The 18,403-nt window shown below is 39.0% G+C and overlaps 1 protein-coding gene and 1 long non-coding RNA gene across 6 annotated transcripts in view; one reads left to right on the top strand and one right to left on the bottom strand.

The window, feature by feature from the left end:
* The window catches only part of LOC107075683 (uncharacterized), a 152,986-nt gene that overhangs the window by 58,772 nt on the left and 75,811 nt on the right, over window positions 1–18,403 (top strand). The gene's annotated exons all lie outside the window — the stretch shown is intronic.
* igsf9bb (immunoglobulin superfamily, member 9Bb) overlaps window positions 1–18,403 on the bottom strand; it is a 171,132-nt gene that overhangs the window by 85,003 nt on the left and 67,726 nt on the right. For all 4 annotated transcript variants that reach the window (XM_015337666.2, XM_015337667.2, XM_015337670.2 and 1 more), the window contains exons 4-5: window positions 8,019–8,170; window positions 452–569 (exon numbers count right to left, since the gene is read on the bottom strand). In XM_015337666.2, coding sequence (XP_015193152.2) covers window positions 452–569; window positions 8,019–8,170 — 270 coding nt within the window. The remainder of the gene's footprint in view (window positions 1–451; window positions 570–8,018; window positions 8,171–18,403) is intronic.

Raw genomic sequence — 18,403 nt, 5'->3', positions numbered from 1 at the left:
GCGACCTTGGGCTCAAGAGGTCTATATCTCAGTTGAATCAATTTAAGGTATTTCAGAACCCCAAAGTCAATAATACCAACTGTTCAAATCCCTTGAATTCTGTGATTCTTAATTGTGTTGTGGTAACAAATTTAAGCCAAGAACAGCACAAGCAACCCAACCCAAAAAAAAGACTGTCCACCCGCAGAACGCAGTAAACACAACCTGACCTTGACAGACTGCTGCCTGGAGTGAGAGGTCTCAATTAGTCACGCAGTCTTGAATCAGTACCATAAGACAGCGCCCAGAGGAATGCCAGCTGGCCGCAACTATAAGTCATGTACTGTAACTACCAGTCAATGAGGGATGGAGTGGTAGTTACATACAGTAGTATGGGTCTCATGATCCCATGCTCATCAGAAATGGAGCAGTCTGGGTAAAGACAGAAAATGTCAGCTGGGCGCAAAGTTACCTTGGACAAGCAGGCGTGTCGTGTGGATGGCCTCTCCTTGAATACTGTAAGCCCGACATGTATAGGCTCCACGGTCCTCCCGGCTGATGGACAGGACTGTCAGACTCCCATCGCTTACCTGAAGACAGAGAAACCACCTCAAACAGAGACAAACGCTGGCACCTCCATGCTCCCATGTATCCAGTATTTTTTTGAAAATTCAATGTAATTTAACTTCTTGTGGAAGCATGACTGACTACCGCTGTTCATTGATCATGGCCTTTAAAAATAAATATATTCTCTGAGTCAATATACTGATCTGTATTTTCATTGCCCTTTTGAATGTTTACTGAAGGGATTCTGAAAGTTCAGTACACCAACGCCATAACTTTTCACAGTTTCAAACACGCTTTATCATAAAGTTCCATTCTGTGATTTACTTTTACCATGCAACACCACAATAAACTCTTACCTAGATACCTAGTTTTATGTATATACTGTATGATTTGTTGTGTGGCATATAAATATAGTTATTTTTATCCCCTCATTTTGAGTTAAACATTTTAGGAAAAAACAACCACCCAGTTGCCGAATGTCCTCATGATCTCTCACTCTTCGTTTCAATAAGGCTGCAGACCTGTCCAGTGCTCTGCTCTTAAAGTGAATAGTCAGCACTGCTCTCATGTTGTCCTCACCGCAGTGCATCTCTGACTACGTCCAAACCACGGAAGGGGAGTTGTGCAGTTCTTTGATTTGCTTGTTTGGATGTTGAAATATGCTGCATGCCACCCATTGAGAAGAAAGCCTGGGTTAAATGAGACACACCTGGGATAACTGAATAACTGTCCTACACAGGGAGAGGGATTACACACGAGGCAGAGCTGCATATAGGAAAGGTTCTGTATGGAATAGGCCACTCCCCTTGGCCAATTCTTCAGTCATCCCAAGTGTGTCCCATTTTACCCAGCTTTTCTCCTTAAAAGACGGCTCTCTCTCAAAGCCACATTTCACTCTCACACTGCCCTATAACAATGCCACCGTAATCCGATTTGCTGTTGATGTGTGTCTTCCCTTTCATGTGTCACTTCACAAATTTGATAATGCTGCAAAGAATCACTGTCCAGCCCATGAAAGCTCCAAGTATGACCAAGCAAAAGAGTGTGCTAGGAAAGGGATAGTCAGGAAGTTACTTTATACAATTCTTTTGCAGTTTTTGTCATTTACTTTTGTATATAGGTTTTACTCCTGTTTGTATACTGTGCTATTGGACTTCACTACATACTGCATTAGCAATGTTCAAATCTAGACAATGACAATTAAAAAAATGCATGCATCAGATTCCATGTACAGAGCATACTGAAGCTGTGTTTACAGTTTGCTAAATATGACTCTGAATAATTATTCATTTCAACCATTTTAATCCAGTTGTCCTAAGCTGTATTATATTGACAAAAAAAGTCACAGATTCTGCTGCTTTTCCAAACTACAGCACACTGGAATGTGTTGACAGGAGCAGTTTAGAAGCTGGGGTCCTTCTGAATTATGCAACAGCTAACGAACGTGCTGGAATGTGGTTTATCGATCCTGGCCAATAATAAGCTGATGGCTGCGGCTCTCGGAGAGATTCCATCCGCCTGTGTTCCCACAGATACTCTTCAGAAACATGCACATGTCAGGGCTGGGTGGGAGACGCCGACAAGCCCGCCACGCAACAGAGCTAAAGAGACATTCATTTGTCAGGACTGAGAGGCCCTGCAGGGTCTGATGGACCCATGCATTATCGATAGGATACCAGCCTTAAAGGCTTGTGGTGCTGGTGACAGACCTTAATTAATTATCCAAAGAGGGGAAATACTTGGCACAGGTGTTAAAGGCACAACAGCCTTTCAATCCTTAGTTCCCTAGGAGTCTCATCTTTCTCAGTTCCAAGCTCACGTTACGGCACGGCAGCCTCCATTCAGAAATGATCGTTCAAAACCAAATATGACATAGGCTAACCCCCATAAAGATCAGGACATATTAGCCTCATTTCAGCAGAGGAAACTCAACAGCTGAGGTTACTGAGGCAAGGAAGGAACAGCACATATACTGTACACATGACACAAGAAATGTTTCTTCATCCATTGTTTCCTGACTCCCTTATGGAGATTCCATAGATCCTTAACAACTTAAAATTAAACCACTAGTATTATTAATTCTAATTACTTCCAAGGCTTTCACAGGCTTTATAAGACCACCTCAAAGCACAGTTAAGAAAAACTGCACAACAATAAAGCAAATCATCAGCAAATACTACACACATTTTTCAATTAAATTCAATTAAAGCAATTGTACTGCAATTAAACTGCTTAAATATTTACAGATGTACAGTAGTTGACACAGTGGCCTACATGGTTTTATTTCGTAAGGTTTGTTTAGAACCATAACATTTCTTTCCCTGCATGATTCCTTAAGTAATTTGATTTAAAAAAAAAACGTTACTTGTCTTTTATTTACTTATTACCCGTTCCAGAGGGTACAGTATTATTAGGGTACAGTATTCTGTATGTGTTGCTTGTAACAGCATAATGATGACATGCAGAACTCCAAAGACAGTAATGTAACAAAGCCAAAAAATAAGTAGGGTGGAAAAAAACTTGTCGTATTGCCGAAAAGAGAGGCAGAGAGAAAGAACTGGATTCAAAAGATAACCGTTAATTGATGGATTGAAAGAACCTGTCCACCTGGGTCTGAGCCTCCAAACATTGCTCTCCTGCCCTGGAGCTGCAAGATCACCAAAACTGCTGCTGGGGAATGGTTGCTGGGGCATTGTGGGAGGTAAAACTTTAAACCAAGACATTCAAATGCAACACCTTGAGGGCCTAGTGTCTTCCAGCTCTTCTCCCACCCGAATTTTCAATTAAACCTAATTATTTTCCAAAGAGAGATGTATTTAAAGTGGCTTCTGGGAAAAGTGGCCCTAGGCGAGTGACTGTGTGCGTGTCTGTGTTTGTGTTCGTGTGACCAGTCCTCCAATGGACTGGCATCCCATCCAGAATGTGCCTGTCGCTTACTGGGATTGACTATGGCTCCCCCACGATCCCGCACTGGAAGAAGTGGTCAGAAAATGTATGGCTAGATAGATAAATAAAAAAGTACATCATGCTCCCCTTTGAAATGATCTATATTAACTACAGAATCCAGCTTTGTATGGACCATTTGTTTTCTGGATCTGAGGATTGTGGGGTTTAATTACAGTAGTACTGAGTAATACTACAGTAGTACTGAGGCTCCTAACCACAAGCCCACACAATGACACGTGAGAGCTCCATAAAGGGTGTATGAGGTGAATTATCCTTTCTGTCAAAATTCAGCTCCCAATTTGGATTCAGTAAATCTACAATGATATGCTAATTAAAATTGATTATAATTACCCTGTCCTTGCTCACCTATTTCACCTCTAAACTCAAACAGTATTTTTCCTGAGGAACGAAACATCTGTGAATTTCAGAACATAAAGGGTTGGAGAATTTACATAAAGCAATTAACGGCTTCTGCATTTCACAAAGTTTCTTCTCTACTACCTTACAGCAGAGCTTGCTGATTCTGCACTGGTAAAGTGGGAAAAAAAAGCAAATTTAGGCTACGGTATCTCCACTGGGATATTCAGCCTTTCATTCTCACTTGCTTTGCTATTATATGGATATACAACTTGTAATTAAAAATCACTTATAGAAGGGTAGAAGATTTTAGAATCATGTTTTGCTCAATACAGTATCTACACATTCTGTCTGAAACTACTGTATGTAGAGGCAAGTGCTTAGAATTGTTGGCCAGGTCTTACCCCTCCATTGCACAGTATACACCAAAATATTTAATCAAGATTCAGAAATTAGATATCTGAGAAATACCATGCTGTGACCATTCGGATTACCTGAAAACGTTTGGAAGCCAGTCAGAATCCGATGGAAGGCATCATATAATCAACAATGGGCCTTCATCTTGTTTTTATCTGTTGTCTAAATCCAAAACTTATAAATGAGCAAACAGTGATGGAAAGCAGCTGCAAGAGCAGCTCCTGCCAGGGCTCCAACTCTAATTCAATTCATTCTAACCTCCCGTAACCCCAAGTACAGCACACCAATTATTCATCATAAGGACTCATGACAGTGCGCTCATTGTAGCTACAGAATTACATTGCACACCCCACCATTCTAATTAAGACTTGATGAATTATTTGGTGCAGGATTAAGTTAACAACAGCCCACTAAATTTTTACAGGAGCTGAACAAAAAATAATCAATCAGGCAGGGCTGGCCTGACAGATCACAATAATTAAGTAATTATTCTGTAACTTACAGAAAAGAAACATGAATTAATTACAACAATAATTGTGTAGATATTGTTCTCATTCGGCTGAATCTGCCGTCACCAGTTATAACAGACTGGAAATGGACCATAAGATGAGAGCAACCAAAAATGACCAGTGCCCCTTCTTTATATGTACTGTATCGAAACGTTTCTATATACTGTATCTATAGGTACAGCATATCGAACCGTAAAGAGTACACTTAATGCAAAAATGCAAAGTATTCAACATCTACTGCAATTACCCAAACATATATTTTTTCACACTACTTTTAAATAAAGCCTGAAAGCTGAAAGGACATTTCGCTATTTAGCTCTTTTGCCTAAGGAGCTGCCAGCTGTCTGTTTCAGACAATTAGCACCAAGGCTGGCTTCACATCTTATCTGAAAACACATCTGTTTGAAACTGTACTTTCTTTTTAGCTGGCTCGGATAACAAAGACAAAACATTTGTGTCCCTTTAATCCTGGGACAAGAAAAAGCTTTAATGAGAATCATTTAAGCTTTAACGCCAATATTGTAGAAAGCCTTCGTTGCGAGATGCAGCTACTGTAGGTCTGTGTGTTCAAAATTCAAAATGCAAAAAACAAGCACAGCAGCGGCTGAGAAAAAAAATTGTGAAACATCTGTCGCCCGTTAGATCTCTACATTTCTAAAGACCATATATGTTAAACACTCAAGATAAGAAACATAGGACAGTTCCATCCGTCCATTTTCCAACTCTTTACACACATACAGGGTCGCAGGGGAACTAGAGCCTATCCCAGCAGGCAATGGGTATAAGGCAGGATCATAGATCAGATAAGTGCCGAGGCCGTGATTGTTTCTTTACAGAAACAGGCCTGTATCACCTCTAACAAGCAACACAGCCAGCACTGCACTTCCTATGCAAAGGTACCCCACTGGAAGGACTTCACAGGACCTCCTGACTTTGCTGCTAGGTTTGCTGATGGGGCTGCTTCAAGCGGTGTCTTTTTCAAAAGGCGATTCCAGAGCGCGACAAGGGGCTCCAGGAATTTAGCTGTAAACGTCACTGCTCCCCCCCCCGGAAAGATGATGCCAGAATGTGCACATGCAGCAAACCGGCAAGGGTAGCCATGGCGATGATGATACGTTTCAATTTGGTTTGTGACAACTGACACGTTGTCATTTCTGCATGCGGCAGGCCTGGCTTTCACTTGAGTTACTGCACAATTCTGTCTTGCTGCTGCGAGCACCACATAAGCAACACGATCTCAATTCTGTACATCTATTGGGAGTCAGTAGTTCACAGTTTAAATGGCATTTGGGTACATGAGTGTACTATTTTTTTAAATTTAAGCAAGTCTTTTTTTATTGTTACCCACAAAGTCACCTGCTGTAGGTGAAATTTAGGACTTTTTAGAATAAATTGATTTCTCTCATAAATTTGTTGCTAATCACGGTACATTTTATACCATTAAGCTTAAATATTTTTCAAGTGCATTTCAATCTTTTCAAATTAACCCATGACCACCACATACTCCATATTTCCCATTTGATGAAAGGCACTTAGCCCCAAAGCACAATTATTCATGTGAACTATTACACCAGAGAAAATAGAAATTATAAGCTTTTTAAAGTTGTGTGCCACTTACATCAATGCGTTCTCTTCAGAGCTAAAAAAAAATCAGCTGTTTATTGAAATGCTTTATGAATTCCACCTAGCCTTGCAAAACCAGCCTTCCAATAGAACTACATTTGACTCTGTTTGGAATATTTGTTCAGTAATATCTACTCACATCAACATGAAACCTGGAACTGAAAATGAAATTAAACACATATTAAAAACAACAAAAATGTTATTTCTATTGATTAACTTACCGAAGAAAAATTAATTCAACCTCACTATACAGTAGATAACTGAGGTGTTGCTTGACCTAGGTATAACACATAACAAAGGTGTTGCTTGACCTTTTGTTCATCAATTACATGGTCAGGTCACAGAAGCTGGTCAAGCTAGTTAACTAGTAGAAAGCTTTGGGCCTGGCAAAGTTTTTCAGCAACCTGTCACTCTGAATAAATCCGCCAGTGGGAGTGGCACCTCCAAATAACAACAGAAATGTCAGTCTACACCAGAGAAATAAATGTCAGGTGTTGCTATCAGCGCTTTAGAAAACAGCAAGCAAGAGAGACAGGAAAGATGTATTTTTAACAGGATCTTCAGCAGTTTCTGACCTAATCTGTACAAAATATTACATCATACTATAAAAATGGGAAAACCACTTTGAGGGGAATGTTTCTCATCACGTCTCCTCGGAGGTGTTACGCTTTTAATGTTGCTTGACAGTTTGCACAACTGGTCATCTCAGATTTGTTTAATACTGTATATTCATAAACCTTTGATTTAAATAATTTTTCCTTAATTACCCCAAATTTGGATTTCCCTGGTAATAACTGATTGTATCAGACATATCAAGGAATGCTGCTGTGGAATATTAGGCACAAGGCCTAAGATTCTGCCTTGAATTTCCTAGGCTGAGAATTTCGAATTACACAGTAAATGAGAGACATATTGAGAGACAGTAATTTCTGACATTTACAGTGCAAAGTTGAGCTGTTCATAACATTCTGCATGAGGAGGTGTTATCTAATTTAAAAATGCAAATGATAAGAATTATTTACAAAAGAGCTCCCTTCTAAACTGAGGTTAGCAATTTCTGCAGGTAAGAGACACAGAACAAAACCATTAACGGGAGCAAAACAGGATAAAAGATAAAATAGGGAATGCATATTTTCACTTTCATTATATTATATACATATAATGCTTTTAAAACAAGTCAGCATGCTCTGTGAAAACTGCACCATGCTATCCAGTGCACATACAAATGAGACCATTGAATTAAATAATTTTTCCTTAAATAGCCCAAAATCTGGAATTCCCTGATAGCAACTGATTGTGACAGGGATTGGCCAGGAATGCTGGTAGCGTGCTACTGGGGATGGTTTTGGGAGTTTGGAAGTACTGTCTTCTGGGGCAGTGAAAGTACTCATGTGAGGGAAGTGTTGCAGCTCAACCCCACACGTCCATGACCTCCTGCATGCATCCTGCGGTGGACCCTGGCGACGTTAGCGCCCTCTAAAGTCAGCGTCATTGCTGCACGGTGGGCAGGTTTCAAACTACGGTTGTCTGGACTGGCGGCTATCGAGGTCAAGAACACTGTAGAGGAGCCGGGAGGTGCCTTACCTTATACTTCCCACTGTCCCCAGGGAGGTGCCTTACCTTATACTTCCCACTGTCCCCCAGGAGCTGTCCCTCTCGCAGCCAGCTGACCACGGGTTTGGGGTTACCAAAGGCAGTGCAGGTCAAGGTGATGCTGCCCCCCTCCTTGGCCTCCACATACTGTGGCGGGGTCTCCGTGAAATTAGGGGGAGCTGAGAAAAGAGAAAGGGGAAAAATGGCTAAGCTATGAGGACAGGTTGTCCATTAAATCCCAGATGAGAAACACCACTTTGTTTTTGTAAGAGGCAGCTGTTCTGACGCTTCAGTAAACACCACGCACCGTACTGCCCTAAAAATAGCCTTTTTCTCCCCCTTGATTTTAGAGAAACAAAAGAACAGATGTACTGACAGAACACAACATCAAAGGAACTGATTTTTTCTTCAATTCGAGTGTGCTGGGAGTAATTTACTTATACGAAATCCAATGCTAAATCCATGCACGCACTGGTCGAACTCCAAACAGGACCGGACGTCTACGTTAGCAATCTGGTCATTTGAAATCTGGTCCACTTTACTCTGCTTGGTTGTAAACATTAATTGTGTGAAAAAAATTCATAAAAATAGAGGTATTTTAGAAGTAATTCCTAATGTTGCTTTTCATTGAAATATGCAGTGCCTTCAGAAAGTATTCAGACCCCTCCACTTTTTCAACACTTTGTTGTGTTGTAGACTTATTTCGAAATGGATTGAATTGATTCTTTTTGCCATCAATCGACACACACTACCCCATAATGACAAGGTGAAAACTCGTTTTTAGGAATTTCTGCAAATGTATTAAAAATAAAAAACTGAAATCTCCCATTTACTAAAATATCCAGACCCTTTATTCAGTACTTTGTTGGACCACCTTTAGCAGCGATTACAGCTGTGAGTCTTCTTGTGTATGCTTCTACCAGCTTTGCACACCTGGATTTGGGCAGTTTCTCCCATTCTTCCTTGCAGATTCTTTCAAGGCACTGTATGTTTATAATTAATATTTTTTTTGTGCCTAAATCTTGAGATACTGTCAGTATGTCAGCTGTGGTTTAATGTTGTGATCAGCTTATGGTGATGAGCAATGTCATCTGTATTCAGGGTAGTCATGCTTTCTGCATTTGCTGAAAGGCAGCCCCTCACAATATTTATACATCTACTGACATGTATAACTACACCGTATGTATCGCCTGCTTTTACCAGCACCCCTCTCTTCTTCTTTTCACAAGAATAATTTATTTCATTCCATCTGCATTTCTCTGGAGCACTCTCCTTAACCAGCCCCCAATTTCCCAGCTACACCAGTGCCATATATCACTCTCTGCTTGTTTCAATATTTCAGTGGAAAAGCCCCAGAGCTTTTATGCTACAAAGAAGCTTCAAGCTTCCCATTCGCTGTAACGGTGCAATATCCTTTATTGCTTCTGTCTCTCTCTCTCTCCACCATATCTTGCACACACACCTCTCTGAAACTAAATGGGCATCATATTTAATTTCTTTCCCCGACCTGAAGTCTCGGTTGCATTTCACCGAAGTTGTTTTGGGAGTCCAAAACAAACGTTTCGGAGCCAACACTTCTTAAATAAAATGGACACATCTTTCAGATTTCAGGAACGCAAACCTTAACGAGTCCTGCAAAACCATTTCAAAGCACTTCAAGTGGCCGGTTATGGTACTGGTAGTGGAGCTGATACCTAAAATACCTGAAGATCCCTATAGTTCCAAGGAATATGGTTTTAACATCTGAACGTGTTGCCAATGAATAATTAGGATTTGACTTTCAACAAAACATTCATTGTCAAAATCTACTTTTGTGGTTTGTCTGAAATTGCTACAAAACCCTTTCTTCTCACAACACTTAAAGTGTCATAAAGTAGTGCAGGTTTAATAAAAAAACATGGCTTTTTCTTAGAGCTGTGATTCCAGGTATCTTTTTTTTAAAAGCTCTTTAAATGTTGCATTTTATTTATTCAATGGAATGGCTCTGTCATTTATCAAATGGACCTATAATTTATATTCTAGCTAGAGAGCCTGCTGTGACAGATACAGGTCTATCTTGGGCTTGAAGTGCATTAGGACTTTGATTATTGCCTATATATGTCTTTAGGCTTGTTTAATTCAAATCATATTCTTCATTTCCTTTTAGCACAGGAATGTGTTGACTGCATGCTGCTGAACACGATTACTTGCTCCACCATAAATTACCATATAACTCTATAAACTTACTGCAGGGCAGATCTTCCATCTTAAATCTTCTATTAACATAATCGTTTTTGAGCATGTTTTATTTCCATATGTTCCATTATCTGCGGATAGAGCTCTGCACCACAAAAATGAATATGAAATAAGTAAAGACATACCCATTACTGAAGTTACTGTGCATTCTTCCCCAAACTCAGTAAGAGTGTTCTAAAAAAATATTAAGTTGCACAAAAAGCACTGTTAAAATCTTGGGGCTGCTGCTTACTTTACTGTATATTAAATCAAAAAGAAAGCAACATTCAACCTCATGTAAGTGAATGTTTAGTTTCAGGGTCACAATGTTTGAGGACAAACTCTATACCTTTTCTGTATACAGGTAGGAACAGTACCAACGTGTTGTCTAGGCACAGTGTTTGTACCACAGTACAGGTAACGTTTTCTGTTTACATTTGTAACAAATATACTATATTTTGAACATGTTTTAAAATGAATGTGAAAAGGAAATTATACTGCAGCTGTTACTGAATCTTTGGTTTCTTAAAGATACTATGCTAAAAATGATGTATTCAATTTTACTCCAGTACCAGGTGTGACGCAGCACAGCTTGCTTGGCTCAGTACAACTGAAGACATGTGGTCAAACTTTGCTCTGAGACAATAACTGGGAATTCTGCATGTCTGGCAGCCTGCTGTTAGAGAAACCATCGCCAGAAAATGAATATTTTTAACTAGTGTGGAGGGGGGGAATATGAAAAAAATTGGCTTTGGATGTATTGCTAGCACATTAGAGCTTTTTAAACTCAATGTCACATGAGCTGACTAAAAACCCAATTGACATTAAAGGAATATACCTCTGCCTCTCAATTTGTTCAAGTGGGAAGACACTCATTATGGGGTTCGTAAAACGTATTTGATTTTTCTCAATTCTGACGTTTTTAATTTAGCCTGTTTCATTTTGCTTTCATTCACCTTCATTCATCTTTGCCATCCTATAATGTAGGTCAGTGGACATTCTTCACTTACCTCCAGGTGTGGAACAATCACAAATCGTTCCACATTGTGAAAAGCCCATCCTTACATTGGGTTCTCATTTTACCCCTCTTCTATACCTTACAGTGCTTCTTTTCCATGTGATCTCTGAGGGGCAGTACATTCCAGATTTAGCTTCTTTGTTCAAGATCAGCTTAGAGTTCTAGATGTTCTAATGTTACTACAGTCAACTGCAGTGTAGCTTTTATTTTAAATTATAGGGGCTCTCCAAAGATGTGAAACTTGTCACATGTTAATACCATAAGGGAAGGATGAGAAGAGGCCATCGCATGCCCTTCACATTATTGTGAAACCACAACTACATCTAGAAGTGGACTATGTGAGCACTATTTTACAGACCCTGACTGGTAATAGTGCTATGACTGTGTTGTGTGCCTTACCATAAGTCACTTAAGAAGTACGTCAAGAATGAAGATAAAATATTCAAAATAATACCTATCCTGGAAAGTGCACTATGAAACACATTATTTTTATCCACATGCCTGCAACAATATATTTGTAGTTCACTCATAATTGAAAACAAAAATGAATGTTGCCATTTTTTATAGGCCAAGCAAATTGCACTTAAGATCCCCAAAATTTCCTCCTTTAAAATGTCAGTTTAAGTATTATTCTTCTTTACTAAGTAATGTATTGTGTGATAAGCTGCTCATGATACAAAGCACGTTAAGTAATGTAATGTTTTTTTTAAAACTGCAGGCTAGTCATGAAGGGATAATGCTTAAAATGCTGCCACATCAATCTCCGCTACAACAAACAGTTTGAGCTCCTATTTTCCTAGACAGCAATGTTCCACAGTGACACTTTTATAACCAGCTATGAGAGATCATTAAGAGGAATATTGCTAAATGAATCCAAATCACTGGTGAACGGGTGGAGAAGGACAGTGATGTATAATCACTTAAGACATGCAACATATCACCACCAAGAGCTCAATAAAACTGGTGTCCGAGGAAGATATATTGTTTGAACATTTAATGTGTTTACAGATGCAGTATATACAGTATTAACCCCCAAACAATAATCTCTCTCACCAAGCAATTAATTGTCTTTGTAGACAGAACATTTTGAATATGAATATTATTAATATTAGATTCAGTAACTGAGTTTTGCATGGAAATCAAATATTACAATGCTCCAATAATAACAATCATATTTTAAACTGGGCACTGTAGTAATATGCCTTCAAAATAAGCGCCAAGTGAAATACACCTTTTACCTCATGCTGTATTGAAAACCATTACAATTTAAATGGAAATCACAAGAGATCGACAGATAAAAAAATGTCCTTACACAAGGTGTCAACCTACTGTGTTTCACTGAAGAATAGGAAGACCATGGATATACTTTAAGCATTGTCCAGTATATGGCACCTGGCTTGTTTACAGGGTAATAAAGTACCTGCAAAAACAGCTAGCATTCTACATGCACACTTATGAAAACCACACTGAAGTGCATTAAAAAAACAGCATTAGGAGACACTCCTTTACACAACATGTCCTGGGTGTCTAGAAAATGCTACATAGAAATTTGGTTCAAAGTGACTCCATCGTTGAATTTTAACAATGGCTGGAAGATATCCTTGGATGAATCAGCTACTGAATGACCAAACATATACGACAGGCCTCGATTTTCAATTGCAGACATTCTAATATTGCCATTAAGTGTTATGAAGGAATGGTGATCATTTTTACTCATTTCAGAAATGAGTCTCATTTTTAATTGCAGTTGACGATTTCTGTCATTTCACTTTTCACCTCAAGATTCTTAATATTGTTACATTTGTGTTTTCTTTTGGTTCAATACAATACATGTTTCATAAGTTCTTCATACAAAAATACTAAGTGTTGCAAATTTTTTGAACCGTGTCTCCATTTAGCCCTGTTGTCTTCCTCTCGTTAATGAAAACTGAGAGACTGTAACAATATTGACAGCACACCAGGGAGAAACCTGCCAAAGAAAGGAATTGGAGAACAAAAAAGATCGCTCTGTATTTGTCAGCCTGCTTGTGATTCATGACTTTTTTTTCCTGGCTCTTTCCTTTTGAAATTCTTGGGTGGCTAATTATTCCACCTATAGTGTCCACAACAAGTATCCTACTTAAAAAAATACAGAAGAAAGAAAATCAGTAAAAATGGAAGACCTACCTTCATATTTATCATAAATATCTCTATATTTACAGCTTCTTCTATTAGTCAGAGCAAACTAGCCTACAAAAACTCCTCCTTCAAAAGAAAATGGCAGATCTCCACAAACCTCATTTTTAATTTAAATGGTATCCTACTAGCAATCCATTGTCCTGTATTCCAAACACCTGCAACAGCTTCCAAAGAGTATAAGAGTAAAAATAATAGGAGTGGACAATGGAAGGAATCTTAGACCACAAAGGAAATATTAATGGAAAATGGAAGTGTTAAAACCAACTGAGTGGGACACTTGTTCCTAAATCAGTTGGGTACCACATTACAGAGCAGCTGACACACAGCAGAGCCTTGAATGAGATATTAGGGAAAACAGGTGGGCTGCTTGACAAAAGATCGGGCAGTAATGAGATCTGCCCGATCTGTGATGGCAGTTGTGTGACAGTACAGGTATGTCATATACAGTTAGACAACATGGGAGGATTAGAAGTGGCCCTGAAGAATTATTGGTAGTAAAGATGTTCGAATGAGATTTCCTTATTGTGCCCCAATGAGCCTGTGTAGGTAGATGTAATCCTGCATATCGGAAGTACTCTGAGTGCAATAGCTAGGGACAAAATCTATGAAATGTTTAGACCGGCACAGGCAGGAGAACATTAGAAATGACACTGGTGAAACTTATGAATATAGTGGTGTTTCTTTCGACTTAGTGAGAAAAAACGAGCCCAGAGACAACCAGAAATGACAACTGTGGAGGCCTGGAAAGACGATCAGGAGGACAGAGAACAAATTCCTCTCACTCAGCATGGGATAGTGTTTCCCAGCTGGGATACCATCAACCAGGAACTGGTGCCCCGATGAATTTTGGAGCAGCCACCCCCGAGAAAAAAAGGATTGGAATTAAACCAAGGGGGTGGGAAAGGGCAAAACTGAAAACAGATTTTCCCGTGACATGATTTCAGTGAAGGCCGTGTCGGTCTCTGATGGCACCTGCCTGCCGCTAACTTCATGGTTTTCCAAACAAAGATAGCTGTGGGGAAGAGACTAAACTAAACTGTTTGATGCTTCTTTATTTGACTAAATGTAAGTGACTTCATTAAGGCCACAACCCATGCAAGGAAATGCAGACTGAAAATGGGCAGATGGATAGATTTCATTAGGATTAACATGCATTACATGTATAAAACCCATTACTTACAGCATACTTACTGATAAAGATATATTAACTGGATAGATGCCACCCTATTCCTTAACTTTAGACACAAATGTTCTCCAAAGTGGTAAAAAAGGGTGGGAGGGGGCCAGTGTGTTGCTTATCTTAGCACTGTTATCAAAACAAGCCTGCCTTAGGCTGGAAAAAGTTGGAAACAACTCCCCAAGAAAGGGCTTGAGTGAGTAACAAAAGACATCTGTGCCACCTCTGCCCATTAAAAGAAGCACAACCATCTCTCTAACTACAGCATTAAAGTCATTAACATTACTTGCTAGTGTTAGTATTTCACAATGAGTTGAAAAAGATGCTTTTCTATGTTAAATAAATAATACTACTGAGTTATCAGCACATACAAATTGTCACTATCAGGTATACAGAAGTGACTCACATTCCCTTGTTTAGGTTATTTTTACATTCTTTCCTACCACTGTGAATGTACCGTATTTCGAAGATTTTCTTAAAAATAAAAATAAACTACCAAGGAGGAATTTAAAACTTTTGAGCTCAATGCACACTTGATTTCCAGTTGAATTCATTATCTATTCATACGCAAATTTGTGTTATGACATTGCTCATGCATTAAAATGAAATCCTTCATCAGGCATTATTCATCCTAAACAGAAGCTTGTTTTATAGCACCATTGCTGGTAGACAAATGCCAAGTAGTGCCATCTGCACTGACCTGGTTGTGCAATTTGGGCACCTGCCGTATCGGAAATGAACTGACTCCACCATAACTTTCAACATTTTGGCAGGAAACTCCAATCGCCAACGGGGAATCAAAGCAGAAGTGTTTACTATGACTCCAGCAACTCAGAGAAAATGCTTGCTCTCAGATTCCTGTTGCATACGAACCAGTAAACACCTGCACATGCACCAAAGAGCTCTTGATGTGGCTGTCTTTGGACAGAGGGAGCAGACAGATGCATTAAGGAGTGTCATTATTCCCTTTCAGCATTTCTTTAAATTTTCCTTTTTTCCCCTGCCATAATCACCAGCTATACAAATAGCAGTATAAAGTGAGGGTCTGTATTACAGAAGAGAATCAAAGAATGGGGCTGTATAAAGTTGGCTTTGTCACACCGTCCCATTCCATTATAACCCAATCCCTAGCCTTGGATGACACAACTTTCTTTTACATTGTAATGCTAGCTACGGTACAGCTGGAACTCTGTGAGACTGATCAACGAGACCATTTTCATTTTCCTCACACTGGATTTTAACTCGGCCTTTCTAAAAAATCTAAAAGACGTTATTAAACAGATCCATTATACTACCAGGCTCTAGTTTCTTCCCAGCCTCAGAAAGAGAGAGCAACCCATCTGCCAGGCAGTTTTTCTAAACTGTGCTACTCTCGTGCTACTGTGAGCTACTACTGTGAGCCAAATAACAGTGACATCACCACTTGGTTAAACTATTAGACATTCACACACTTGCGTAAGCTTTCACAAGAACAAATTAAAAGACTGGGAAGAAAGCAAGTTAAAAAAAGAAATCACAGGACCCAGCAAGCTGTGTAAATGTACGCAGATGTTAATCTCTTTCCCTTCCCTCGCGCTAGTACAGGTGCGATTTAATTGGCAGAAAAGCTGCTTGCCATGAGACTGCTGAAAGAGCACCATTTGCTTTAAGCCTAATTTACAGTGTTTTTTGCCCATTCCATGTACAGTTCAGGTATGCATCAGTCACACATAAGCACTGCTTTAAATAAAAAAAAACTTTCTACTTCACCTGGGTAAGCACAGTGAATGAAACATGCATGTTCATTTACAAGGACACCGTTCAGCAACCTCACTCCCTGGGACGTCTAACATCATCAGGTAAATAGTTAAAACGAATCCAAGAAACAATCAGAGAAAAATTAAAGGTTTTAATTATGTGAAGTGGGGAAAAAATGAGACAGAAGTTACAGCATAAAGGCAACCCGATATGCAGCAAAGCTTAAATTCTTTGCATAGTGGTGCATGTAAACCTTAGAACTCTAGTAGTGATTGGTGACTAGCTTTCAAAGGAAAAAAACAATTATCAGCCATTCCCAGGAAATGCATAACAATAAAACCTTTCTATCGGATCAAAGCCATTGTCTTTATACGGTAGCTGTAGAGTTTGGCTGTGCAATGATTATAAGTGTTCTACAGTACCTCTATCAAAGCAAAATACTTCATAACTTAGCAAGTGGAATATAAATATACAGTATTTAAACTAATGTAATTTCCTATGCTGATAAATGTGTGCAAAACAAAATTTGGATCTAGGAATAACAGAAAAAACAAACTCTAATTACATTGTTATTCATGTTTACAGGTAGTGTTCAGTAATGTGGGCATCACACTGGGGAGGGAGTTGCATCAAATTAGGCCAGGACTGAGAATGTTTTCCCAGTTGGCTTATATAGCTTAAGGTATAAAAAATAAAGTACTTGTCCTGTAACATTTTTACTTAAAGTACTTGTCCTGTAACAAGTTTACTTAAGTACCTCTCCGATGAAGTCAAACGTGATAAAAAAAACAAGGACTAGATGAAAAGTCAGATCACAAAAGCTCCCATCACAACTAACATCATGTTACTTAAGGATGCTACATTTGATAAAAAAGCAACATGAAAAATGTCAAACTCTGTGAGTCACCTGTTGTATCTTAACAAAATAAGAATTCTTCAGCACCTCTTTCAGAATCACAACCCAGATTGAAAAGCAGTCTATCATGGGTACTATGAAATTCTACAGTGGCATGTAAGGTGAAAACTGTGCACCATCTTTACTGTAGCTTTGTGCAGAAAATAGATATTATTCTGTACTTGTACAAATGACATTGATCAGAAATTCTGCATACCCTTGTAATAATACACATGGTCATTATAAGCATTTTGTAAGCAGTTTCCATTTAAACAGCATGCTTTAATGTGGTGTTATTATGGCTCATCCTTCCTTACAGGCAAGAAAAAGGTTGAAGAATGAATAAAAAGTGTAGCGTACAGTATATATACCAAAGAGACGGTAATTTATGGAGACAGTATTGCTGGTGTGCATCTGCATATGCATAAAGCATATATCCAACTAATCAGTACAGTGGTCCATATTGCTTGTGGTTCACGTGCATAAGCCCTGGATGAATGCCTTTATAGTAACCTCTGCTTTGGCTTTCCTTCCTAGAAAAAAAGATTATTCCGGCATTATCAATGATTTTCCTGAAGGATTGTACTGAGTACAGTTGAAATACATTTAATCTCTGATCAGTGCTGACTATATGGAATCTTTTAAGCACTGAGAGGTCATATAAATGCCATTTCGGTGACCTCAATATGTACATACAGTAGGCAGCATCCATACAAGCAAACAAAACAATCAAAACAGGCCACAAATCGGATTTTGAGGTCTTAGTGCTAATCCAGACTTTCCTTTTATCAGTGTTGAAAAGGTAATTCTAAACGAGATCCTGTGTGCGCCAAACCAGTATCGGGGTCCTTTGTTATTTTGCTGGTTACCAAAAAACCCCATTCTTTAAAGCATGCATTTCTGTTATCAACATCAGATGACAGTCATTATTTCAGCTCCGAGAAACCTACAGCATTCTGTAAAGGGCCTAAGTCAGTAAGCCTAATGCTCAGGGAGAAATTAAAATAGTCTCTCTCTTTTTTTGTAACTATTCTGGGACTGATTAACCTAAAAGGAGGACTCAGTGTGAGGAAACAGCATGACTGTGCTTTTACGATTTTTCAGCTTGTGGCTCTGCTGAATTATGCAGATGAGGTCCACCAAGCTGTATCTACAGTAAAAGGTAGCTAGAACAAGGCCTGGCAAAGAACAGC

The sequence above is a fragment of the Lepisosteus oculatus genome, chromosome 23 (assembly GCF_040954835.1).
Source record: "Lepisosteus oculatus isolate fLepOcu1 chromosome 23, fLepOcu1.hap2, whole genome shotgun sequence".
Lineage (NCBI taxonomy): Eukaryota > Metazoa > Chordata > Actinopteri > Semionotiformes > Lepisosteidae > Lepisosteus > Lepisosteus oculatus.
Note: the sequence above shows the minus strand (reverse complement) of the source record. Positions and strands in the feature narration are given on the sequence as shown.